The sequence below is a fragment of the Ursus americanus genome, chromosome 10, assembly GCF_024610735.1.
Source record: "Ursus americanus isolate L20-20 chromosome 10, mUrsAme1.1.p, whole genome shotgun sequence".
Classification (NCBI taxonomy): domain Eukaryota; kingdom Metazoa; phylum Chordata; class Mammalia; order Carnivora; family Ursidae; genus Ursus; species Ursus americanus.
The window spans coordinates 78,290,710-78,315,186 of record NC_142136.1 but is presented as its reverse complement, the minus strand read 5'-3'; the positions used below and the strand labels follow the sequence as shown (position 1 = coordinate 78,315,186).

At 47.3% G+C, this 24,477-nt stretch overlaps 2 protein-coding genes across 2 annotated transcripts in view; both read left to right on the top strand.

Annotated features, from left to right (window-relative positions):
* The first annotated feature begins 1,109 nt into the window (after positions 1 to 1,109).
* Positions 1,110 to 7,874, top strand: LOC148109391 (uncharacterized). The gene is made up of 7 exons (XM_087864919.1): positions 1,110 to 1,164; positions 1,827 to 1,926; positions 2,729 to 2,949; positions 3,988 to 4,134; positions 4,756 to 4,920; positions 5,369 to 5,520; positions 5,840 to 7,874. Exons 1-7 carry the CDS (start codon positions 1,110 to 1,112, stop codon positions 6,356 to 6,358), a joined length of 1,359 nt encoding a protein of 452 aa, XP_087721045.1. The 3' UTR covers positions 6,359 to 7,874.
* A 131-nt stretch (positions 7,875 to 8,005) lies between these two features.
* LOC123791748 (uncharacterized) overlaps positions 8,006 to 24,477 on the top strand; it is a 52,243-nt gene continuing 35,771 nt past the window's right edge. The window contains exons 1-9 of the mRNA XM_087865249.1: positions 8,006 to 9,690; positions 10,202 to 10,327; positions 10,436 to 10,606; positions 10,706 to 10,930; positions 11,185 to 11,311; positions 12,168 to 12,367; positions 13,028 to 13,240; positions 23,671 to 23,816; positions 24,292 to 24,419. Coding sequence (XP_087721375.1) covers positions 9,618 to 9,690; positions 10,202 to 10,327; positions 10,436 to 10,606; positions 10,706 to 10,930; positions 11,185 to 11,311; positions 12,168 to 12,367; positions 13,028 to 13,240; positions 23,671 to 23,816; positions 24,292 to 24,419 — 1,409 coding nt within the window. The 5' untranslated portion in view covers positions 8,006 to 9,617. The remainder of the gene's footprint in view (positions 9,691 to 10,201; positions 10,328 to 10,435; positions 10,607 to 10,705; positions 10,931 to 11,184; positions 11,312 to 12,167; positions 12,368 to 13,027; positions 13,241 to 23,670; positions 23,817 to 24,291; positions 24,420 to 24,477) is intronic.

Genomic DNA, 24,477 nt, shown 5'->3' with positions numbered 1-24,477 from the left:
CTCGGGAAGCCTAGACTAAAGGGCTGAGAAGAGAATGAGGAGAAGTAGAAGGAGGGCAAGCAAGCAAGTCCATGAGGGAATGTGCCTTGGCCCCCTGAGTCCGTATTGTCACGGCAGCCTCTCACGAGTATAACAGCTGGGTCAAGGAAAACAAAGTCATGTTCAAATATGGGCCAGGGCACCATTGACCTCCTACATGCCCACAGCTTCCACCATCCTTTGGATTCTCCAAGCCTCCTTATACCCTGTGCCCCACCCCACCCCATATGCACCTCTAGGACTCGGGCAACACCAACCCTATGTTTTCTTCAGAGACCAGGTGTTGCTGGAGAGAAATTACTGCCTGGTCAAGGCAAATCCATGTCTCTATAGCTCATTCTACCCCTCACTCCCATTATTCTGCCTGGCCATCACGCCAACTCTCTGCGCTAGTCTGAGAGCCTAGGGAGGGAGGACCAGGTGGGGAACAGCCCAAGAGAGGCAGGGCGGGTGCCAAAGCTAGAGGGAGGTAGGAGGGGTCCCTCTGTCACCCTCCCCTTGGGTCTGCTTCTTCTAGGGATGTTCTGCTCATCAGAAGGCCTGTCCCAGCCATCAGGGCTCTGCCACGCGGCATACTACTGCACAGGAGGAGCAGTGTCTCCCACCCCCCTCAGACACAAGGTATGTAACACTGGGCACGGCCGCCCAGACATGTACCTGAGTCTGCCCTGCAACACCCACCGTGTATGGGACCACAGTGCTGGCCAGGGGTTCCTACTAGGCTGACTGCTTCTCCTGCCAGGGTTGAGTGCCCTGAGGGCAGGACCATTCTCACCTTTGTGTCCCCAGGGCCTGGCATAGGACCCACCCAATGATAGCTTATTTCAGTGATTCTAAGAAGTGCTTCTTTTTCACATTTAACATCTCTAAAATAAGCAGCATCTTATAATCCATGGCATCTGGAAATCACAGTGACAGTGACTTTTTTCTTTTAAATCATTCTCCTTCCAGTGTGTGACATTTTGGGTTTGATGGCATGTGACAACAACAGCAGTAACATAAACAGAGGCTTTATTTGGTGCTGGGCAACATTCATGTGCTGTATACATGTTGACTCAGAAGTCCTCACAATGGCCTTTGGGAGGCCCCACAGATACCCTACTTTAGACATGAAGAAACAGAGAAGTATGTGGGGTAATGAATGTTCTCAAGGCCATGTGGTGAGAAAGCAACCATCAATATGTAGGATCATTATACTATAGAGCAGGGTAGTGGAGAGTCAGTTGGGTGGATGGACACACAGACCTGTGTTGGACAGACAGATGGTATGATGTTGGTGTGATTGATTGATTATCTCTGATTCTCATTTTGTTACTGACTTCCTGTGTGACCTTGGACATACCTGTCCTTTGCCCTCTGTGGACCCCAACTTCCCTTTTAGAAACTGCCCCTTCTGGAAATCACCGATTCCACACTGACGCTATGGAGAAAATAGGCCCAGGGAATGAAGAAGAGAGGGGAGGGAAGCCATTGAGTCAACACTATGACTTAGGAAGTAAGAAACTCCTCCTCAGGCCTTAGCTGGCACAGGTGGAAGCATGTAGTAATGGGACTATTTTGCATGTAACATTCTTATTTGTGGTCTCCATGTGCCAGCAGTGGTATGTGTAACCTGAGACCACAGCACTAGACCAGAAGAACTAAAGGCTTCTCTTCCTTCTTTCTGACTACACAGGTGGAGGCCCCAGGACTTTCTGGGAATGACATCTGCCCCCCTGGCTTCTTCTGCCCCAGGGGAACGGGCTCCCCAATGCCATGCCTGCCTGGGTTTTACTCGTCTACCCCAGGCCTGGCCAGCAAGGACCAGTGCCTGCCGTGCCCCCCGGGGCACTACTGTAGCCATCCTGGGCTGTCCCACGCCCTGGAGGCAGGGGTCTGCGATGCAGGGTGAGCGGACCCTGACCCTGAACTCCTCAGGTGCAAAGAAAGAAGAGTATCCCTAGGTCAGACCTGACAGGGCCCCCAAGTCACAGATTAATCTTAAATCCTATGGTCTCTCCCCAGCCCCTGTGAGAATCCTGGGCCAGGGTGATTGTCCCGCAGGATGCAGGCCTCTGATGTGTCATCCCTTAGATACAAAGCTTAACTGATCGCACCCTCTAGGGCCCTCCCAGCACTGGCTTTCCAAGATCCAAGGAGTGCTGGTGTGCTGGGCCAGCCCTGTGGCTCCACTAAGCCCCAGGGCAGCCTCCATACCCTCTGTAGCCCCTACCAGGCCTTGGTCTTTACCCCCTTTACACAGTCTCTGCCGACAGGTGTCTGAGATTCCTGACAGGTGCATTTCCCCTTATTGTTGAAAGGACTAGAGACTGGCCACAGCCACCAGTAAACTCCATCTGGGTCCTATGTGAAGGAAGTCCTGCCCCATCTGTTCAGGGCCCTGAGGACAGAAATTTTGGGGAGGGGAGCCATGCTCATTGTGGGAAATGTCTGACCCTTCCCAGTACTCTTGCTGAGCCCCTACTGCATAGTTTCCTATCATAGGGGCAGAGGCATGTTTTAGAGTTGAGGACTGGAGGACCTCCTTCTATTTGAGGGATGGCCCTTGGCTGTAGCCATTCTGGCCTTATCCTCAGCACAACTCTGATGACCCAAGGCTCCAAAGGCCACCCCTTTCTCTCACCTTCTGCCTGCTAGGACCCCATGCTCATGCTAGAGGAGGTTCAGCCACAGTTCTCCATTTCCGCAGGTATATCTGCCTGGGAGGCAGTGCTGTGTCCTCACCTTCTGATGGAACCCAGGGATACAGATGTCCTCCTGGCTTCCGCTGTCCCCCAGGGGCTCACAGAGAGCAGCCCTGTGAGCCTGGAACCTTCAGCCCATTTCCTGGGGCTGACACCTGCCAGCCCTGTCCAGCTGGCACCTACTGCCAAAAGGCTGCTACCGTGAAGCCTATCACCTGCCCCAAAGGTAATGAATGCCCTCAGGCCAGTCTCTGCTCTCACTCTTACGGGTAGAGGGATACTGGACATGACTGCAATGGACAGTGCACCTCAGGGTTAAAGGTAGCTGGGGTCCCTGTCTCCCAAAGCTCAGCCCTATCCCAGAACTCAATGCTTGACAGAAAAACCCCAGCCTTCCCCTGTAACCAGTGACCCACCTATAAAATGGAGCTAATCATACTGCAGAGGGAGGACACAGGGTGAAGGATGCTGCGGGAGACACACCTGCCTAGGGACGCTGCAAGCACCTTTCTTCACACGGTCTGTGACCAGCCTCATATATCCATACCCCAGGTTCTCAGTGGGTGCCCAGGAGGTGAGTGTGCATTTGTTACAGAGGGAGGAACACAAGTCTGAGAGGCAGGACATTCTGGTCAGTCCCACCCTGATCCTAAGGTGTTGCTGTACTTGGACAGCCACAACCTGTCTGCAAAGTGAGACCAGAAGACCCATGAGAACCCCACCCAGGGGAACTGACTCCCTCTCAGTAAATACTCCCCAGAGAAGACTACAGCATGTCTTGTGTGAGACTCTTTGGCAAACTGATGGCCAGGACACCTGTTAGGGTGCTCTTAGGGCAACTATTGCTTGAGGGGGAATCCTGGGGGGTTGTGTAAGGGGCACATGACCCTACTTTCTCCAGGACAAGAAACTCTCTCCCTGGCCTACTGAGCCAGAGCACACCTGTCACTTACTCTCACTAAGTAATGACCCCAGAAACCTCAGGGCTGATGTCCCACACACAGGAGCATGCACACACACATGCACATAGGCACACCTTGGCTGCCTGCACAGACCCCCCCCCCCGAAGCCCCCACCCCTCTAGCCTGGATATTAATCCTCTTGCCTTCTCCCACCACCTGGGTCAATGTCCTTCTCCACGTCCTTCAGTGGTGCTGTCTGCATCCCCTCACTTCTTTGCCATAAATGATAGGAGGTTATACAGCCCAGGGAGCAGCTGGGGGTTGGGATACTTGGTGCTCACTTACGGTGGTCTTCCCCACAGGTCACTATTGCCTAGGAGGGACATCCTCTGCTCTTCCCTGCCCAGAGGGAACCCTGAACCCACGGGAAGGTGCTCCCTCCCCTAGGGCCTGCCAGCCCTGTCCTGCAGGGAGGTATTGCCCTGGGGAGGGCAACGGGAAGACTGAGGGTAAGTACCAGCAACCCAGCAGAGCTATTGTCCTGGCTCCACTGAATGGCTTCCCCCAACGCTCTCCTTGGCTGGGCCACAGCCTAGGTCTGAGTCTGACTGCCCACCTCAGTGTGGCCTTCTGCCACTTCTTCCCTTGAATTCTGCTCCTCCCTCCCTCCCTCCCCTAAAAGTCCTCAGCCTTGTGGCCAAGAACAGGTTCTTGTTCTAGCTCTGAACTTACTGCACGCATGACCTTGGACAAGTCACTTCACCTCTCTGACCTCAGTCTCCTCCCCTGTAAAGTGGGGATGATCACAGTACGCACCTCCCACAGTTGCTATGAAGAGTGTGGTCATTACAAACAGGAGCTTAGAACAGTGCCTGGTGCACAGCAAGTGCCCACAACTATTATCTCCTAGAGCTACCCCTCCCCCTGGATTCCATGTGGAAGTTGCCAGCTCAGGGCCAAGGACACCTTAGATGCTCCCTTATTTCCCTTTTTCCTTCCTCTTAATTTAATTTCCATGATTCTCTGGGGTTGGGGACATAGGCAGGGACCAGGGAGGAGGCTAGATTTGGCACAGGCAGCTGGTAAGGCTTCTGTTGCTGCCCTAAAATTCTAGTCTTTCTATATCCAAGGTCTCTGCTCAGCTGGTTACTACTGTGAGGGGGGAGCTGCCAGTCCCACTCCCCAGAGAAACTCTGCCTTTTCCCTCAATGGACCTTGCCCCCGAGGCCACTACTGCCCCCAGGGGACTCTGTACCCTGTGCCCTGCCCCATGGGGACAACAAGGAGCAGCCCAGGTGAGCATCTGCCCTGCACTTTCCCATCTCCTCCCAGCTGTGGGCCCCTCCTCCTTCAAAATCCCAATTTCAACACCTGAGACACAAACAGCACAACAGGAACATCCGTTTGTCAGGGTCTCTGGGGTTCTCACTGGGGTGGACTTGAGTCTGGGGGACAGGCCTGTGCCTGGGTGTAGATGTTAGGGCTTCCTACCCCTGGGACACGCCCACTCCTCCACCTCTTAATCTATGCCCAATGCAGGGCTCTGCCTGAAAAATGCCAGGCTATGCCATTGGCTAACCAGAAGTAGAGATGCCCTAAGGGAGGCTCTGGCCAGTGGCTGCTTCATTCAACACATATTGTGCCAAGCTGTTTTAGCAAGAAGGGAAAAGGTCCCATCCTTGGGGGTTGATATTCCAGCATGGGGACATACAAAGTTCGTGAACTTCAACCTCCTTATCCAAGGTGGCGCCTCAGAGGGAAGCTGTGGACCCTGCCCAGCTGGTTCCTTCTGCCCCGGCCTGGGCCTAAGCTCTCCTATCAGCTCCTGTGTGGCTGGCTCTGAATGCTCCTGGGATCTCAGGACCTCCAGCTCCATGGCTTTCCTCTGCCCTCAGGTACCTCCCCAGGAGCGACAGGAGGGAGCGTGGTCCCCTAGGCTTGCGGAAGCCAGGGATCCCCACCCAGGATTCAAGCTGGAGCCCTCCAACTGTAGGCCTCAGGCAGGTTTTTGGTGCCTCGTAGGAGGCACCTTGACACTCCTGTCTTCCAGGCTCCAATTCTTTCTCCAATGCCCCCACCCAGCCTCCTAGCCTCCTGTACTCCAATCACCATGCCCTGAACCAGCTGGAAGGAAGGACAATGCACTGACCTTCCTGAGCACTCAACCACACCCAGCCTGGCTCTCAGAGGGGCCGCTTTGTGTCCAATGCCCAGGGTCACTTCTGCCAACCAGGGTCTGCTTGGCCTGCCCCGTGCCACCGAGGGGAGTACCAGCCCTCCCTAGGCTCAGACACCTGCCTCTCGTGTCCACCTGGCTTTCACTGCCCACATCCTGGCATCAGAATGCCCAGGCTTTGCCCAGCACATGCCTACTGCCCAACCGGTAAGCCCAGGAGCCCTCAAGTCCCCATGCATCCCAGGCCCTCATCTTTCTCCTCAACATCCCCATCTTTCTTTCTTTCTTTCATTCATTCATTCATCATTCAAACTCCATGGAATGCCTACTGCATGCCAAGCATAGATTTCATCCTCCCCTCATTCCTACCCCAAGTTCATCCCACCCCACTCTGTCGCTTTTCTTTTCTTCACCTGTTGACTCATCCATGCTCAATGTCCTGCCCCTTCCTTACACTCAGCCTGGGGGTCCAGGGTGAGCACCTGGATCAGGATGATGGCAAACAGGTGTCATCATCTGTGCCAGTCTGGGTCAACAATCTGGGAGCAGCTTCCTGAACACCACATGGAAAAGGACTCTGCAGTGGTGTTGGGTCACTGGAAGTGGAACCCAAAGACCAAAAGGCAGTGTTCTATCAACCATGAGTGTGCTCTCCTCAAGTTTGAGTCCAGTAATCTTGAACACAGTGTGCATGAGCCCACCCTCACACAAACTCATGCGTGCACATGTGAATACATACACACATGCCCAGGTGTACTCACTCACAGTACACACACACAAACTCACACATGTGCACACACAGTGTATACAGACACACACATATATACAGGCACACACATGCATATGCTGTCTCCAGGCAGCCTGGCAAACAAATAGGTATCCACAGAAGTTCATAGTCTCTTCCACATCTTATATCAATTTAGGCAAATCTTCCTGCCAATTTTAGAGTTGTAACTATTTCTACTTTGCAAGTGTTTGATTCACAGGTGACGCATATATTTGTTCTTCCTGTAACTATGGTGTGAAAGGTATATATGCCCCCTTTAAAATGAGTGACCTCTTACCCCAGAATATTTACATTTCAAATCCAAAGAACTTGGCCTATTGTCCCCGTGATTATATATTGTATTAGTCACACAGACACACGGAGGACAGCTGGTCTCTGAGGAAGCACTGTTCTGCCTTCCCAGCCCCACCACCCAGACCCTCAGCCCACCCAGCTGGAGTTGCTGACTCTGATGTTAACCTCCCCTAACTCAATTCACACCTTTCAGCTTCTTACTCCCTCTCCTGGTCAGGAATTGTTTTTCAGTAGATCCAGCTGCTCCCTTTAAATTTTTTCCCTCGGGGGACTTATTTCCCATTCCAGATGTGTACACTGGGGTGCACCTGGCACATACAGCACAGCCCATGTACACAAGAAAACGGCAAAGTCAGAGGATGGCCTCCAGGACAAGGGCCACCGGAGCAGTGGAGCTGTGGGCCAACCCGAGCTGGAGAGGAGGGGACCACACAGGCACATCCCACCCAACCAGGCCAGGCAGCAGGGCACTGTGGAAGGGGTGACTAGGAGGAGATGACAGTTCCCAAGAGAGATGTGTTCAGTGTGGACAGACTGGATCTAGCTCAGTCCCAGGGAGCCCAGTGTCTGACACACAGAAGGCAACCCCCAAGCCTATTGGTTAGATTAAAGCCCCTCACCCCATAGTCTCAGTCTCACCGCTACCTGGAAATCCTTCCCTAGGAAGTTACCCTTTTGTAAGGGGACAATAATCCTAGGGAGAGAGACTAAAGTCACAGCCATCTCAGCACTTTGAAGGCTCTGAGAAAGCAGGAAGGGCCTAAGCTCTCAGCACCATGGGGGCAGCAGGATGCTGACAGGTGGGGGGCCTGGTCACTAATCAGTGCAGGCATGGAGGAGGTGGGTCCACAGGCACTGAAATGACCTGAGCCCTCAGCCACCCATCTTCACTGGCTAACCCCCCTCTCCAGGAACGTGGTCCCCTCCTCCGTGTCCTCCAGGGACCTTCACTCCCCAAGATGCATCAGGCCTCCGGGAAGAGGGTGACTGCTCCGTCTGTCACCCCGGTAGCTATTGCAGGTCAGTAATAGCCCAGAGTCATTCACCTCCTGCACTGCCATCAAAGTGCACCCTCCAGGCAAAGAGGCCTAATACCCCTGAGCCTGCCCTGAGGCCCCCACACTGATAGTGGAGCAGCTAAGGTGTGAGGGGCCAGGGCCAGCTGTAAGACCATAGCCCCACCTGGCCACACAGGCCTGAACAGGGAGGAAACCTGACAATCAGGTGAAGAGAGCTGGGACAATGGGTGCAGACTGAGATTTTTTTTTTAAAAAATCTAAAAAAAAAAATTTTTTTTTTTAAATCTTGCCCTCCCGGGTACCACTGCCTGTCCCCAGGTGAGAGGTTAACCCAGGCTGGATGCTGAGAGCCTCTCTGTGCTGCTCAATATGAAATTTAAAAAGCTCTGCTCAGTCCCTGCCTAAAAACATGGGAAAGTTCCTTATAGGCAAAATTCTTTGTGCCTCCAGTTAATACCAGCGTTCTGCACCACACTCAGGGGAAGAGAGGAACAATTCTTCCTTCTACCTCTACTTCTGAATCTTCGACAATGTGAATAGCTTTTGTAATTGTTGGAGCTAGAAAGACAATAAATGGTACCTATAAACAGAATAATCAGAGAGCAGAGCTCAGGACACCAAAATTCTACCTGAATGTCCCACGCCTACTTGGTATGAGTACGATATGTATTTATACAATGGGGACATTCTCACTGTAGCTGTAGAAGCCATGCTGTACTTGGGACTCAGAGACTCACAGGCTCTAGGGTTGCATGGGGCGGTGGGGGTTCCCCAACCTTCTCTAAGACCTTGGGGACAGGCCCAGGCCTCAAAGTAGCCCTCAGCCCAATTCTCCCAGAGTAGCCGGACAAAAGAAAAGCACATTGGGGGTCTCTGGTCCGAGAAAGGTCCCAACATTTGCTGAAAACACATACCTCTAATTTCCTTGAATTGGGAAGAGGAATCGTCAAAAGAAGAGTTGCTCCATTTCATGCAGAGGTGAGCCTGCTTCAAAGATTACTTTCTACTTAAAAGGTAATAGTGGAGAGTTCCTCAGATGCTCCTTCTGGAGGATTATCTTCCTATACTCAGGAAGTTCTTCCTTAGGTGTAGCCTGCTTTTGCTGCAGAGTTGGAGATCAGACTGATTGCTCCAGAGCCCAGGCCCAAAGACCTGGCAAGCCACCGGCCCTCCCTGGGGGAAATGCAGGAAGCAGGTAGACTAGCTGCCAGTCCTCTTCCTCCTCATCTTCACAGTGAGTGCAGCAGGGCCACCAAGTTCCTCCAGGAGGTGCTTGTCCTGCTATTGGCAGCCCTGAGCCCTGCCCTTTATCCACTGAGCTCCACAAAGTCAGTGGAGTAGATATCCAGGAATCCATCTTTTCCTGAAGGATGTGCAGGGATGGAGCTTCGAACGCTGCGCTGGGCCCAGAACCCCTGAGTCCGAGCCTCACGCCCTGTTTTATTGCTTGGTGAAGTATCACATCTTGTTTCTATAGTATACGTGGATATATCCATGTGTTCTCCTGGGGGAGAGGTCAAAAGCATTTCACGCTGTGGGTCACGATGAAACTGTCTGAAACAAGGGCCTGGATCCCCTCTGGTGCTGGGGCACTGGGCTCCGATCAGCCCCTCCACCCTGATCTCACTCTTCTTCCCTCTCTGTGCTGTTAGAGGTGGACAGGTGTGGGGGAAATGTCCTGCTGGTTATTTCTGTCCTCCTGGGACCTCTGGACTGATGACACGAGGTTCCAGGGAGTCTCAGCCCTCATGCCCCCGGGGACAGCTGTGCGCCAAGCAGTGCCCACCAGGTAAGGACTCCTGTTTCTTGCCCTTGGAGTGTGAAAGAGGCAGAGCTAGCAGCACAGCACCCACCTGGGCAAAGGGTTTCTTGTTTTGGTCAAAAACAGGCCCTAAAAATAGTTGACACCCACACCTGGCTGGCTCAGTCAGTAGAGCCTGTGAATCTTGATTTCAGGGTCTTGAGTTCAAACCCCATATTGGTTGTAGAACTTACTTTAAAAAATCATAAGAAATAGTTGAGCCCCAGTGTTGTGCATCTAATATGTATCTGCATATGCATGTGTATATAATTACATACATCATATGTATGTAATATGAGTATGCACCTAATGCAATTCAGAAGGTTACTGATCTGACGAACATAAAAGCAAGTGGAGCCAGGACTGGCATCAAGACCTCTCAACTGCTGGGCCAGGAGAATACCCAGGGCCACCCCTGGATGCATGCTGTTCCCAGCCTGCCACGGTGGAGCAGTCTACCTGCCTTCCACAAGATCCAATGTGACCCCATATGCTTCAGGTTTTTACTGCCCAGAAGGTAGTGGAGAGCCCACCTTGTGCCCACCTCACACTGTGGCAGCTGCCTCTGGAGCCAAGCAGCAAGAAGAATGTGGGCCTTGCCCTGCTGGGCGCTGGTGCGAAGCTGGTAAGGTACCTGCACTGTGGCCAGGAGGGCACTGGTCCCAAGAAGGGCAGAGGGAGGCCCTCTGGGCAGGGAGAGAGGATGGAAAGTGAGCACAACCTTTGTCTCCAGGAGACCCGACCACCCGCCCCTGCCCTGTTGGCCACTACTGCCCAGGAGGGAATGAGACCAGCCCAGGAATGCCCCAGGCCTGCCCTGAGCACACCTACCTGGCTGCAGAAGGAGGCCAGAGTCTGGCAGAGTGCCTCCCTTGCCCTCCTGGGTACCACTGCCTGTCCCCAGGTGAGAGGTTAACCCAGGCTGGATGCTGAGAGCCTCTATGGAGGAGAGATGAGAGGTTTTCAGGGGTCCCATGGTCATGCCTGTTGTTTTTGTCCCCAGGTCTCTCTTCTTTCAAAAGCCACCCATGTCCTCCAGGCTACTGGTGTCCAGGTGATCAGGGCGCTGTTCTATGCCCACCAGGCACCTTTCGGATCAAGCCAGGGGCATCATCACAAGAAGACTGTGAGCTCTGTCCCCCTGGCCACTACTGCCCCCAGGCTGAGCTGAGGGGTCATGCAAATGTGTTTGTGATCCCCTGCAGAGCTGGATCTGAATGCCCTGCAGGTGAGACTGTCTGGCCTATCTGTCCCTCCCCAGCCCCTGCCCCCATCCTTTGTGCCCTCCTCCCTGAGGCTTAAGCCAGGTGCTCGGGCAGGCCTTTTCAGCACAAGACACATCATGCAGCCTTGATATGGCCACCTGCTCGACTTAGCAAGCCATTTGCCCAGTCCCCCAGGGCCCACTCCATCTTGGTTGGGTCTGCAACACCTGGGTTCCCCTCAAGACCAAGGTGTCTTGGTCTGCTCTGTCTCTCTCAGGTGCTGCGGCTGAGGTCACATGCAGGGCTGGCTCCTACTGCGGGCCTCAGACGGGGGTCCCCCCACTTTGCCCCGGGGGTTATGCCTGCCCTGCCGGCTCCTCCACCTACACGGGCCCAGGGCAGCTGTGAGTACCCTCCCCTGTCTGTGTGTCTGGGCTCTCCCTGTGTCTCAGCCTCTGGGTTCTCCAGAGAGGAGTCAACCCCGGCGTCCCAAAGGATGCAGACCAAAACAACAGGGCCCAGAGGCAAGCACGGGCTAACCGTCTGCTTGGGTTTCCCAGTTTGAGTGTTCAGGTGCCCCAGTCCCTGCCTCTGTCCCTGGAAAGGGAGGGTGAGGAAGCAAATTCCACTGAGATGCCCTTCCTTCATTTCCAAGGCCATTCTGTGTGGGGTGGCCAGATTTAGCAAATAAAAATACAGGAAAACCCAGTTAAGTATGAATTTCAGGAAAACAAATAAATTTTTAGTATAAGTACGGCCCATGAGACATGTGGTCATACTTACGCTTATTCATTGTTAATTGCTTGTTGTTTATCTGAAATTCAAATATGACTGGACGCAGTATATTTCACCCGGCAACCTCAATCCTGTATCCAGCACTGACACTCCCAGCACTCCCGGCTCTGTCCCCCCACCCGGGGCCGACCAGATGTTTTTCACGTATTCCATTGCGCAGGGTGAGGTGGGCAGGGAGCACAGGCCTAGACATTGCCCAGTGGCCTGGCCACCTAGACATGGCTCAACCCCCTCCAGGAAGACACTGTGACCTACTTGGGCCTTGTCAGACATAAGGCCATCCCACAGCCCCCCGTCTGGGACAATATCAGAGCTGTCCCTGCCCCTGTCGGGTTAAGGCCCAAGCACGGGGAATGTGCGGGGGGCGGGGGGGGGCGGGGGACCCTGCTAGCGAGCTGAGAGCAATAGCACACATGGATCCCGTCAACATGAAACTTGAGTCTAGGGCTTTCTGTCTCTGTGCAGCTGTGTGTTTCCCTATTACTGCCCCCCGGGCAGTGCCCATCCGCATGCGTGCCCTGGGGGCTCCGAGGCCCTGAATGGGACTGGCCTTAGGGTCTCTAAGGAGACTTGCTGCCGCCTCTGTGAAGCAGGCACCTACCGCAGCCAGGCCCTCGACACCCAGGCCTGCCAGGCCTGCCCCCCTGGATTCAGCTGCCACCAGGGTGAGTTTGGGAAATCTGGGCGTGAGCAGGAGAAAGGGGCTGGATCCTTGGAATTGGGCAGAGCCCAGTGAGGAGGGTGGAGGTGGCAGGTATGGAGGACCCACAGAGCCCCAAGGAGCGTGCAGGGGAACAGGCCTGTAGTTTTTCTCAGCCAGGCCAGCCACCTGATTGAGAAAGACCCAACAGTATCGGGGTGGGGGGTATAGGTGAAAGAAGATTCAGAGAGAATAGTGTCACACCTGTCTTGATGTTAGGTTTAAAAGACCTAAAAATTATCAACTGTGCATCACATCATACAATGAGCATGTTGGAGCCTGTCCTAGAAAACAGGACAACCTACTGTCCGATGTGTTAGCAATGCTGGGTATGCGGCTCTGTGTCTGCTGAGAAAGATGGAAGTGTGTCGTGTGGCGCCCAGAAGGCCAAGGGAACTGTTGCTGGGGGGTAGGAGGGTAAATACAATAAAGCACAGAGACTCCACTGTCCAACTTACCATCTAGATTCTTCCCTGAACAGTATTTGCTTTGCTATCTCCCCTCCCACTCCCTACCCCACCTGAATCCTACAGGCAAGCTCATTCTTCCCTTGGAATCTGCCACTTCTCAGTCTGCACCTCAGCTAGAGTCCATGGCTCAGAATTTCCCCTCTATTTCCCTCCAGGAACAGAGAGTTACCACAGCCTGCCCTGCCCGGTGGGGCACTACTGTCCAGCCGGGGCTCACAGCCCCAGGCCCTGCCCATTGGGAACGTTTAGAAACAGCAGCCAGGCGGGGGCAGCTCCAGAGTGCCTGCCATGCCCTGCAGGCACCTTTGGTGCCCAGCCTGGCCAGGCTGGCTGCCTCCCCTGTGGGAGCTCTGCTTTCTCTCCACCTGGTGAGTCTCCACCTATGCCCTCCACCCCTTTCCCCCACTGGCTAATTGCCCTTGTCTCCAGATATGGGCTCCAAATACACCATTTCTCCTGTCCCCTGAAGTTTTGAGGATCAACAGTATAAGGTTTCAGAAAACCACATTAGCACCAAATATAATTGTTTTATGAAAGCTGCATTATGTGAGAGAATGGATGACCGCATGATTCCCACCGCACGGGCATGGTGTGTGTGCATGGATAAAATGAGTTTGTGCGTTGACTTCAACAAAGTGACTGAATGTGAGGAAACAAGCTCAGAGAGGTCCAGCAACTTGCCCCAGATGACTCGACTAATGGAGGAGCCGGTACCTGCACTGAGACTGGCCACAGTGGTTCTGATGCTGCTGCACGCTCCTAAAGATGGTGGCAGCCACACCCAGTTCTCTCAAGACCACCCGTCTTAGAACCTGTGCGGCAGGATCAGGCACAGAGACATAAACCCAGGACTCAGCTGTGGCCACTGGCTCCTTGCTGATCCCCTTCACCTTTCCTCATTTCAGAGGTGGTCTCCTCATGGTTTTTGCTGTGCGAACCACTTGTGCGTGGTCCACAGTGCAAGCAGGAAAAGTAACCAACAGCAGGAAATTTAAGTTGTTCATATTTAGCCTCAGTGGGGGCTCCCTCCAGCCCTTCTCCCTAATGAGGGCTGACCCCAGATCTCCACCGATAAGAGCACCTACCCTATGCCAGTTATTGTTGCAAGTGCCGCCCTAATGTCAATCCTCGAGATCCTCATACCAACTCTCTGAAATACGCACAGTTACTATCGTCCCTGTTTTATAAACAGGCCAGCTAAACTGCAGAGAGTTTAAATAACTTGTCCATGGTCAGAGAGTTAGTGGCAGAACCAGGATTTGAACCCAGTCTAGCTGACTCCCACATTCCTGCTCTTAACCACAATGCCATGCCACCTTCAAATGGTGTGATTTGAGGTTTACAGGGATTCTACCATCATTTTTTGTCTCTGGTTAAGGCATTCTATCTCTTAGGTGACCAAGCCCTGAATCCAGTGACCAACACTTGCCCCAGAACTAGGAGATCAGGAGCTGAGTGAAGCAGGTCCCAATGGTTGTGCTGTCTAAATTGCATTTCACTGGCTTGCACATAACAACCTAGTACAGCCAGTTGCTTTAGTTATTGAGAAATATATTTTAACTGCCTTATCTTGGAATGATCATGAGGGAATTAGAGTTACACCTTCTATGGGCACGTGATAATAATTTTTGTGCTGGGATGACGTTTAGGTCACACTACTTAAATTTTTTTCAGGCTGAAATTATTGCAAGCATTCTCTGTCACATAGAACCCTGGGGCTATTAGTCTTCTTGGGCTGCATAACAAAATACACAGACTTGGTGGCTTAAACAATAAAATTTTATTTACTTACAGTTCTGGAGGCTAGAAGTCCAACATTAAGGTGTTGGCAGATTTGGCTTCTTTTGAGGCCTCTCTCCTTCACTTTCAGATGACTGCTATCAAGTGTTCTCACAAGGCCTTTCCTCTGTGTGCAAGCATCCCTGGTACCTCTCTTGTGTGTTCAAATTTCCTCTTACAAATACACCAGTCAGATTGCATTGGGCCCACCCTAATGGCCTCATTTTAACCTAATTACCTTTTTAAAGGCCTCATCCCTAATACAGTCACATTCTAAGGTAGTGGGAGTACAGACTTCAACATAAGAATTTGGGGGGACACAATTGAGCCTGTAAAAAGGGCCTTGATCACCTCTAGGTCAGATTTTGGAATAAGCCAAAATTCTCTTCAGCTTTGTGTTCTGTTTAGCCTTTTCAACTTCTACAAGAAAAAGTCTCACACCATCCCGATCCCCTCAGTTTGTTTCCCAAAATCCATAGTCTCTCATGGTTAATTCCCCCTTCTTTTTACCCCCTCTTTCTTCTTCCCTTTCTTCCCCTACCGATCTTCCTACTTCTTATGTTCCATAAATGAGTGAAACCATATGATAATTGTCTTTCTCTGCTTGACTTATTTTGCATAGCATTATCTCCTCCAGTGCCATCCATGTTGCAGCAAATGTTGAGAAATCGTTCTTCTTGATGGCTGAGTAATATTCCATTGTATATATGGACAACTTCTTAATCCAGTCATCTGTTGAAGGGCATCTCGGCTCCTTCCACAATTTGGCTATTGTGGACAATGCTGCTATGAACATTGGGTTGCATATGGCCCTTCTCTTCACTACGTCTGTATCTTTGGGGTTAATACCCAGTAGTGGAATTGCTGGGTCATAGGGTAGCTCAATTCTTAACTTTTTAAAGGACCTCCACACTGTTTTCCAGAGTGGCTGTACCAACTTGCATTCCCACCAACAATGTAGGAGGGATCCCCTTTCTCCACATCCTCTCCAACAATTGTTGTTTCTTGCCTTGTCCGTTTTTGCCATTCTAACTGGCGTAAGGTGGTATCTTAGTGTGGTTTTGATTTGAATTTCCCTGATGGCTAATGATTTTGAACATTTTTTCATGTGTCTGTTAGCCATTTGTATGTCTTCTTTGGTAAAGTGTCTGTTCATATCTTCTGCCCATTTTATGATTTGATTATTTGTTCCCTGTGTATTGAGTTTGAGAAGTTCTTTGTAGATCTTGGATACTAATCTTTTATCTGTAGTGTCCTTTGCAAATATCTTCTCCCATTCCGTGGGCTGCCTCTTAGTTTTTTTGACTGTTTCCTTGGCTGTGCAGAAGCTTTTTATCTTGATGAAGTCCCACAAGCTCATTTTTTCTTTTGTTTTCTTGCCTTTGGAGATGTGTCATGAAAAAAGCTGCTGTGGCCGATGTCAAAGAGGTTGTTGCCTATGTTCTTCTCTAGGATTTTGATGGATTCCTGTCTCACATCAAGGTCTTTCATCCATTTGGAGTTTATCTTTGTGTATGGTGTGAGAGAGTGGTCAAGTTTCATTCTTTTGCATGTAGCTGTCCAATTTTCCTAACACCATTTATTGAAAAGACTGTCTTTTTTCCACTGGATGTTTTTTCCTGCTTTGTCAAAGATTAGTTGCCCAAAGAGCCGAGGGTCCCTCTCTGGGCTCTCTATTCTGTTCCATTGGTCTATGTGTCTGTTTTTGTGCCAGTACCATGCTGTCTTTGTGATCACAGCTTTATAGTATAGCTTGAAATCAGGCAACGTGATGTTCCCAGCTTTGTTTTTCCTTTTCAACAATTCCTTGGTGATTTGGGGCCTTTTCTGGTTCCACACAAATTAAAGGGCTGTTTGTTCCAGTTCTTTGAAAGATGTCATTGGTATTTTGATCGGGATGGCATTGAAAGTGTAGATTGCTCTGGGTAGCATAGACATTTTAACTATGTTAATTCTTCCGATCCATGAGCATGGAATATTTTTCCATCTTTTGTGTCTTCTTCAATGTCTTTCAAGAGTGATTTATAGTTTCTAGAATATAGATCCTTTATGTCTCTGGTTAAGTTAATTCCAAGATAACGTATGATTTTTGGTGCTATTGTAAATGGGATGGATTCCCTAATTTCTCTTCCTTCAGTCTCATTGTTTGTGTATAGAAATGCAACTGACTTCTGAGCGTTGATTTTGTATCCTGCCGCATTACTGAATTACTCTATAACTTCTAGTAGTTTGGGGGTGGAGTCTTTTGGGTTTTCCATATAGAGTATCATGTCATCTGTGAAGAGAGACATTTTGACTTCTTCTTTGCTGATTTGAATACCTTTTATCCCTTTTTGTTGTCTGATTGCTGTTGCAAGGACTTCTGGTACTATGTTGAATAATAATGGCGAGAGTGGGCATCCTTGCCGTGTTCCTGATCTTAAGGGAAAGGCTTCCAGCTTTTCCCCATTGAGAATGATATTCCCTGTAGGCTTTTCATAGATGGTTTTTATGAGATTGAGGAATGTACGCTCTATCCCTACACTCTGAAGGGTTTTAATCAGGAAAGGATGCTGTATTTTGTCAAATGCTTTTTCTGCATCAATTGAGAGGATGATATGGTTCTCAACTCTTTTCTTGTTGATGTGATCTATCACACGGATCAATTTGTGAATTTTGAACCACTCTTGCATCCCAGGGATGAATCCCACTTGGTCATGATGGATAATCCTTTTAATGTACTGTTGGATCCTATTAGCTAGGATCTTGTTGAGAATTTTGGCATCCATATTCGTGAGGGAAATCGGTCTGTAATTCTCCTTTTTGATGGGGTCTTTGCCTGGTTTGGGGATCAAGGTAATACTGGCCTCATAGAATGAGTTTGGTAGTTTTCCTTCTGTTTCTGTGTTTTGAAACAGTTTCAGGAGAATAGGTATTATTTCTTCTTTGAATGGTAGAATTCCCCAGGGAATCCGACAGGCCCTGAACTCTTGTTTTTGGGGAGGTTTTTGATCACTGCTTCAATCTCTTCATAATTATTCGGCCTGTTTAAATAATCAATTTCTTCCTGTTTCAGTCCTGGTAGTTTTCAGGTTTCCAGGAAGTCATCCATTTCTTCTGGGTTGTTTAATTTATTGGCATAAAGCTGTTGATAAAAGTTTCTAATGATGGGTATTAAGGAGGACACGTATTGCATGGTGCACTGGGTGTTGTACGCAAATAATGAATCATGGAACTTTACATCAAAAACTTGGGATGTACTGTATGGTGACTAACATAACATAATAAAAATTTATTATTAAAAAAAAAGAAGTCACCCCATTTCTCCAATTTTATTTCCTAAAAGTGTTGTTGGTTTATTGCATAGGTTGTGAGTTAAGGGTCAAAATTCTTTTTTCCAAACAGATATCCAATTGGCACGGCACCTTTATTGAAATATCACTCAGGTTTGTCATTAATCAAACATCCCATATATGTGTGGGTCTGTTTAGGAAACTGTGTTTTGTCCATTGGTCTTTTTTCTTATCCTTGTAGTAACATTGTCCTAATCATTCTAGTTTTATAATAAATCTTAATATTAATAGTCTGTGTCTTCCAACTTTATTCTTTTTAAGATTGTCTTAGCTCTTGTGGCCCTTGATTTCTATGTAATCAGATCATATTCACAAAGATACTTGCTGAAATTTTTATTGGATTGCATAGAAACAACAAATCCTTTCAGAGAGAAATGGCATCTTTATTGTATTGAGTCTTCTAGGTCTTGAACATGGCTTAGCTTTCCTTTTATTTATGTCTTCTTTACTCTTACAATATTTTTTTTATTCATTAGCTTTATTACTATGTAGAGGCATACCTTGTTTTATTGTGCTTCTCTTTATCGAGCTTCACAGATACCACATTTTTTGCAAATTGAAGGTTGTGGCAACCCTGCATGGAACAAGACTATTGGCACCATTTTTCCAACAGCATTTACTCACTTCATGTCTCTGGGCCACGTTTTGGTAATTCTCTCAATATTTCAAACTTCTTCTTTAACGCTATATTAGTCATGATCTGTGATCAGTGATTATAACCTGCCAAAAGCTCAGATTATGATTAGCATCTTTGAGCAATAAAGTGTTTTTAATTAAGGCATATACATTGTTTTTTTGGGCATAATGCTATTAACAGTTAGTAGACTACTGTATAGCATAAACATAACTTTTATATGCACTGGGAAACCAAAAAATCCATTTGAATTGCTTTATTTACTTTTTTTCATTGTTTTATTGCAATATTTGTTTTACTGCAGTAGTCTAGAACGGAACCCACAATATCTCTAAGATATGCCCGAAGTTAATATTTTTTGAAGTTATTGCAAATGCTGTTAGGTTTTTAAAATTTCATCTCCTGGGGCGCCTGGGTGGCTCAGTTGTTAAGTGTCTGCCTTCGGCTCAGGGCGTGATCCCAGGTCCTGGGATCGAGCCCCACATCAGGCTCTTCCGCTGGGAGCCTGCTTCTTCCTCTCCCACTCCCCCTGCCTGTGTTCCCCCTCTCGCTGGCTGTCTCTCTCCATCAAATAAATAAATAAAATCTAAATAAATAAATAAATAAATAAATAAATAAATAAATAAATAAAATTTCATCTTCTGGTGTTTTGTTTGTTTAACATTTTCTTTTTTTCAGCTTATCCTTGAAACATATTTTAGCTAAGCAGAGAATTCTAGCTTGATAGTTGTCTTCTTTTAGCATTTCAAAGAAACACTTCCATGACCTCTGCCTTTTGTTATTTTTGTTGAGAAGTGTTACATAAGTCTTATATTTGCTCTTAGGAGGTAAATATCATTTTTCCTTGGTACTTTTTTTCCTCATGATAATATTTTTATTATATTATGTTATTCACCATACAGTACATCCCTGGTTTTTGATGTAAAGTTCGATGATTCATTAGTTGTGTATAACACCCAGTGCACCATGCAATACGTGCCCTCCTTACTACCCATCACCAGCCTATCCCATTCCCCCACCCCCTCCCCTCTGAAGCCCTCAGTTTTTTTCCCAGCGTCCATAGTCTCTCATGCTTCATTCCTTGGTACTTTTAAGATTTCCTCATTGTCTTCAATTTGGGGGAATGTAACTATACTTCTCTTCCTGTAGTTTTTCTTTGTATTTATCTTCTTTGAGTTTCTTTAACACTTCTTGTATCTGTAGTTTGATGCATTTCATCAAGTTTGTGAAATTCTCAGCCATTATATTTTTAAAATTTTTTTCTCCTCTACTCTCTTCTTTCCTCTTGACTCTCCAATTACATGTTATCTCTTATTACCATACACGTCTCTTGCACTATATTCTGCATTTTTCATCTTCTATTTTCTCTTTCTGAGATTCAATCTGGATCATTTTTTCAGACCTATATTCCACTTTATTTAATTTTGCTTCAGTTCCATAAAATCTGCCATTAAATGTATCTATCAATATTTGATGTTTTTGCTGTTGAATCTTTCAGACCTAGAATTTATATTAGTCTTTGATAATTCCCAGTTGAAATTTTCCTTTGATCTTGTCCTTTGATTTATCAAACATACTAATCATAGTTTAAAGTACATGTCATGTCTTGAAACTCCAATATTTGGATCTCCTAGGAGGCTGTAGCTAGTATCTGGGGGTCTCTTATTCTCTCTCTCCTTTGATTTCTTAAAAATTCTTGCTTTTTTGCATGCCTGGTTTTTGTTTTATTTATTTTGTTTTGTTTTTATTGAACACTACACATTGTGACTGAAAATTGTGGAGAAACTCTGAAATTCTGGATGTTGTTACTTTCCTCCATAGAAGAATTATTTTCTTTCTGGAAAGCATTTACAGTAGGAACAAATCACCTCAGTTCATCAGGGATCCAGAAAATCAGTGCTAGGCTCCAGGTTTTGAGAAAGTTAGTTTCCTTACAGTCAATCCATACTAGGGTGTAGCCCTTCGGTGGTCCAACCTAAAAGCCTGTGATGTTTACCAGAGACCCTTATTCTTGGTGGGCCCAATTTTTGTCCCCTTAACCTTATGAGACATCCTGAAGCTATGCTTCAGCCTCTCAATGGCACCTTTGAAGAGGCAAATGCCTTTTGGGAAAATGTGTTGCCAAATGTGGGGTTCACCCCTCTGGATTTCCATTCTTGCCAAGATTTTTTTCCCCTGTAAGTCCCCAGTTAAGTTCTTCATTCCTTCAAACAGATGTTTTTGACAGTTTTCTGGTCTTTCTAGTTATATATCATAGGAAGTTTGGCCTAAAATAAGGTACCCCCACCATTGCCAAAGGTGAAAAAAAGTCTTGTAAGTATACGCACTATTGTAATCTGTGTCTTTCCCTTTTGGGATGAGCTGGGGAAATTTTTAGTTCATTTATTTTAGAGGTTAGCTCACAAACACTAACTTCCAACTATTGTTGTTAGTGCCACAAAGACACTATGGAATATATGAAGACAAGCGCAATAGAAAGAAAGAAAAGAATATATAACAAACTGGCAGAAATGTCAAGTGCCACAAGAAAAAAAGAAGTCTGGATTGTTCAATATAGGAAGAAATTGTAGGATCAGGGAAACTTATGGGAATGGTTGTAAATTTTTTTTGAAGATTGATGCATATTTATTTAAAACAAAAACAATGGAAAGTTTATCATGCCATTTGCAGCCATCCAAGCAACATTTTCTAGCCATTACAAAACATAATAAAACAAAACTTCTAGATTGCCTTTGATTTTTATGGTTCTTCTGAAAAGCTAATTTCACAAATACTCTTGGTTTTTCTAATACACTAGGGGCAATTCACATCAGAGAATTGAAACAATAAACTTTGAGCTGAGTTGAAGGGAAGTTCCTGAGGTTAAAACAGCAGATATGGGTAAATGTAGAAATGAAAACCATTGCCAGGAAAGACACCTATTTTGTCAATTTTGGAAAAGTAAAGTGAGGAAAGGAACTAATTCCTTCTATGCCTTTAGGTACTTCCAGGGCTAGGCTAGATGCTTTAAATAGATGGATGCCATCTTATCCAGAGTCTCAAAAAACCCCTGTGAAGTAGATACAGCATATACATCTTTGTTTGCTTGCTTCAAGTTTTTACTTACACTCTACTTAGTTAACATGTAGTATAATATTGGTTTCAGAAATAGAATTTAGTGACTTGTCACTTACATACAAATGCTCTCCTTAATACCCATTACCCATTTAGCCCCCTTACCCCCCTCTACCAACCCTCAGTTTGTTATCTATAGTTAAGAGTCTTTTACGGTTTGCCTCCCTCTCTTTTATTTTCCTCCTTCCCCTATGTTCATCTGTTTCCTTTCTTAAATCCCACATATGCGTGAAATCATATGATACTTGTCTTTCTCTGACTGACCTATTTTGCTCAGCATAATACACTCTAGCTCCATCCACATCATTGCAAATGACAAGATTTTATTCTTTTTGATAGCTGAGTAATATTCCAGGGAAAGGCTGTATTTATTTAATTTTAAAAATAATTTTATAAGCATTTTATTTTATTATTTTTATTATTTTTTCTTTTTTCATTATTTATTATGTTCAATTAGCTGACATATAAAAAGGTTGTATTTAAACAGGAACTTGAAAATGAGTAAAATCTTGTTGGGTTGAGATGGTTGGGGGAAGATATTAAACAATGATTCTTTTAATATAGATCTGTGGTTATTTTTATAGTCATGGATGCCAGACCAAGAGTTCAGACTTCTTTCCAAAGTATCTTTAGCAACAGAACACTTTTTCAAAATAATTCACATTTAGGAAATTAATGTGAAACATGTAAAACCAGAGTGGTGCAGAATGAACAAAGGTTGAGGTCTCACAACTGCTCCCATTGAGTCACTCCTTCATCCAAGAAGTCCCCAAGGCTCCCCTGTGGAACCACAGGCTCCACAAAACCAAGTGGAAGCCCAGTGCTCTGGACAATGAGATATGGAAGACTCCTAGATCTGATGGTGCCCAGGGTTTCAGCAGGGAGCTGGTCTAGATGAGCCCAAGAATATACTGGAGTTCAGGATATTAGAGAGGGCTTCACCATCTAGAACCTGACTCATGAGAGTTCTCTGTGTCACTTCACTATTGAATAATTCCCTTCCTTCTCTATAGTAGAAATAATTATTTCTCTTGTTAATGGTCCCTAAATTCATTTGGGGAAAGAATATGACCACACTAGCAAAAAATGTCAACTTTCAATCCATTCAACAAGTTCTGCTGAGTTCTTTTGGCTACTATCCCCTGTACATGTAAGTGATTATCTGCAGGAAGCAGATAAGGGCTAAACTTTAAATGAATTTTTTATTCTCCCTGAGCAGATGATAGTTCCAACAGGGGCAAACAAACTGGAACTGCAGTGAACCCTAGTCAACTACAAGGTCCCAATCTCTACCTCTCTCCCAGAAGAACAATCACCTAGACTCTTTTAGTCTCCCAAATAAAAACTTGAACTTTCCCTACTCATCACCTCTTCAGAGAATCCCTGTTCTCTTGGCTCTGTCCATCCAAACCAGACCACCCTTCAAATTCCTTGAGAGGCCTTCAGTCTCTGCAGCTCTCTCTCTATTGTCTAGAGATGGAGGCCTGTGCCAGTCCTTCAGGAATAGCCCCACATGGCTTTGTGTGAGGGAAAATAGGAATAATGCTTTCCATTCCATGCAGTGTCAAGTGCTTTGAACTACATCAGTAATTCTCAGCTGCAGCTACACATTAAAGCACTCAAGGGACTTTTAAAAAGTAAATGTTCTGGCTTCACCTCAGAGGTTTTTATATAATATGCCTAAAGAGGACTTGAACATCAATATTGTTTAAAAGCTTCTCAGATAAATCTAATGCAAAGTCAGGGTTAAGAATCATTGGTTCAGAAGATCTCATTCAATCCCCACAAAGACTCCTAAGGTCAGTACTTTGGTAAAGATGAGTGTCTGATCTCCCCACCAGGATCACAAACTCCCTATAGACAAGGACAGAGAGTTTACTCATGTCTCTGGCTCACTATTAGGTGCCTGTGATGGGCTATGGGACTTCTCTATCCCCAGGTGCCTCCCATTGCACGTGTCAGGGCCTGAACAGGGTCTTCCAGAAGTCGGATGGTTCCTGCATCTGCCAGGCAGGACATGAGTCCTACAGCAGGAGGGGCCTGGAAAATGAGGAGAGCAACAATGATGAGGACTGTCAGCCCCAGGTAACACCTTGGCCTCAAGAAAGGAAGGCTTGAGGAGAGTGAGGAGAGGTAGCATATACGGGTCTCTCTGCATGCTAGCCACTTTTGGTTGGCTGTCTGGTTAATGTTCAGTCCATTGTGCTGGGTGGATTACCTCCTATACAAATGAGAAGACCTTAGAGAGCTCACATGGCAAGACACACTTCTTATCATAGACCCACAGAACTTCAGCGTTCATTATAAAGGATCCAGTCTCCCCAAAGCTAGACCTCCTATACATCTCCCTTGGTCAGCAAACTTGTTTTCTATTACTTGTGTGGGTTCCTCTATCCTCAAGCCTAACTCCAGTCTTAGGGCACTAAGTGACCTCTCAGAGGAGCCTGGTTCCCCAGAGGTCCCACCACGTTTCTGGAATGTTCTCTGATGCTGAGAGTGCCCCACCCTGGGCTTGCAGTGGGTGCCAGAGCCAGGACTCTTCTCCTACTCTCTCCCACAGGTCGCAGAGCGCTGCTGGCCTGGACAAGTTCGCCTGGCTGCCACTCGCAAGTGTGTGTCCCCCCAGCTGTACAACTGCTCCTCCTTCTGTCACCCAGTGGGTGGAGAGCTCAGTGCTGAACTGGGCATGTAAGTAATGAAAAGCTGCTGAAAACAAATGAATCCACCATCACCTGACAGGTCCTGA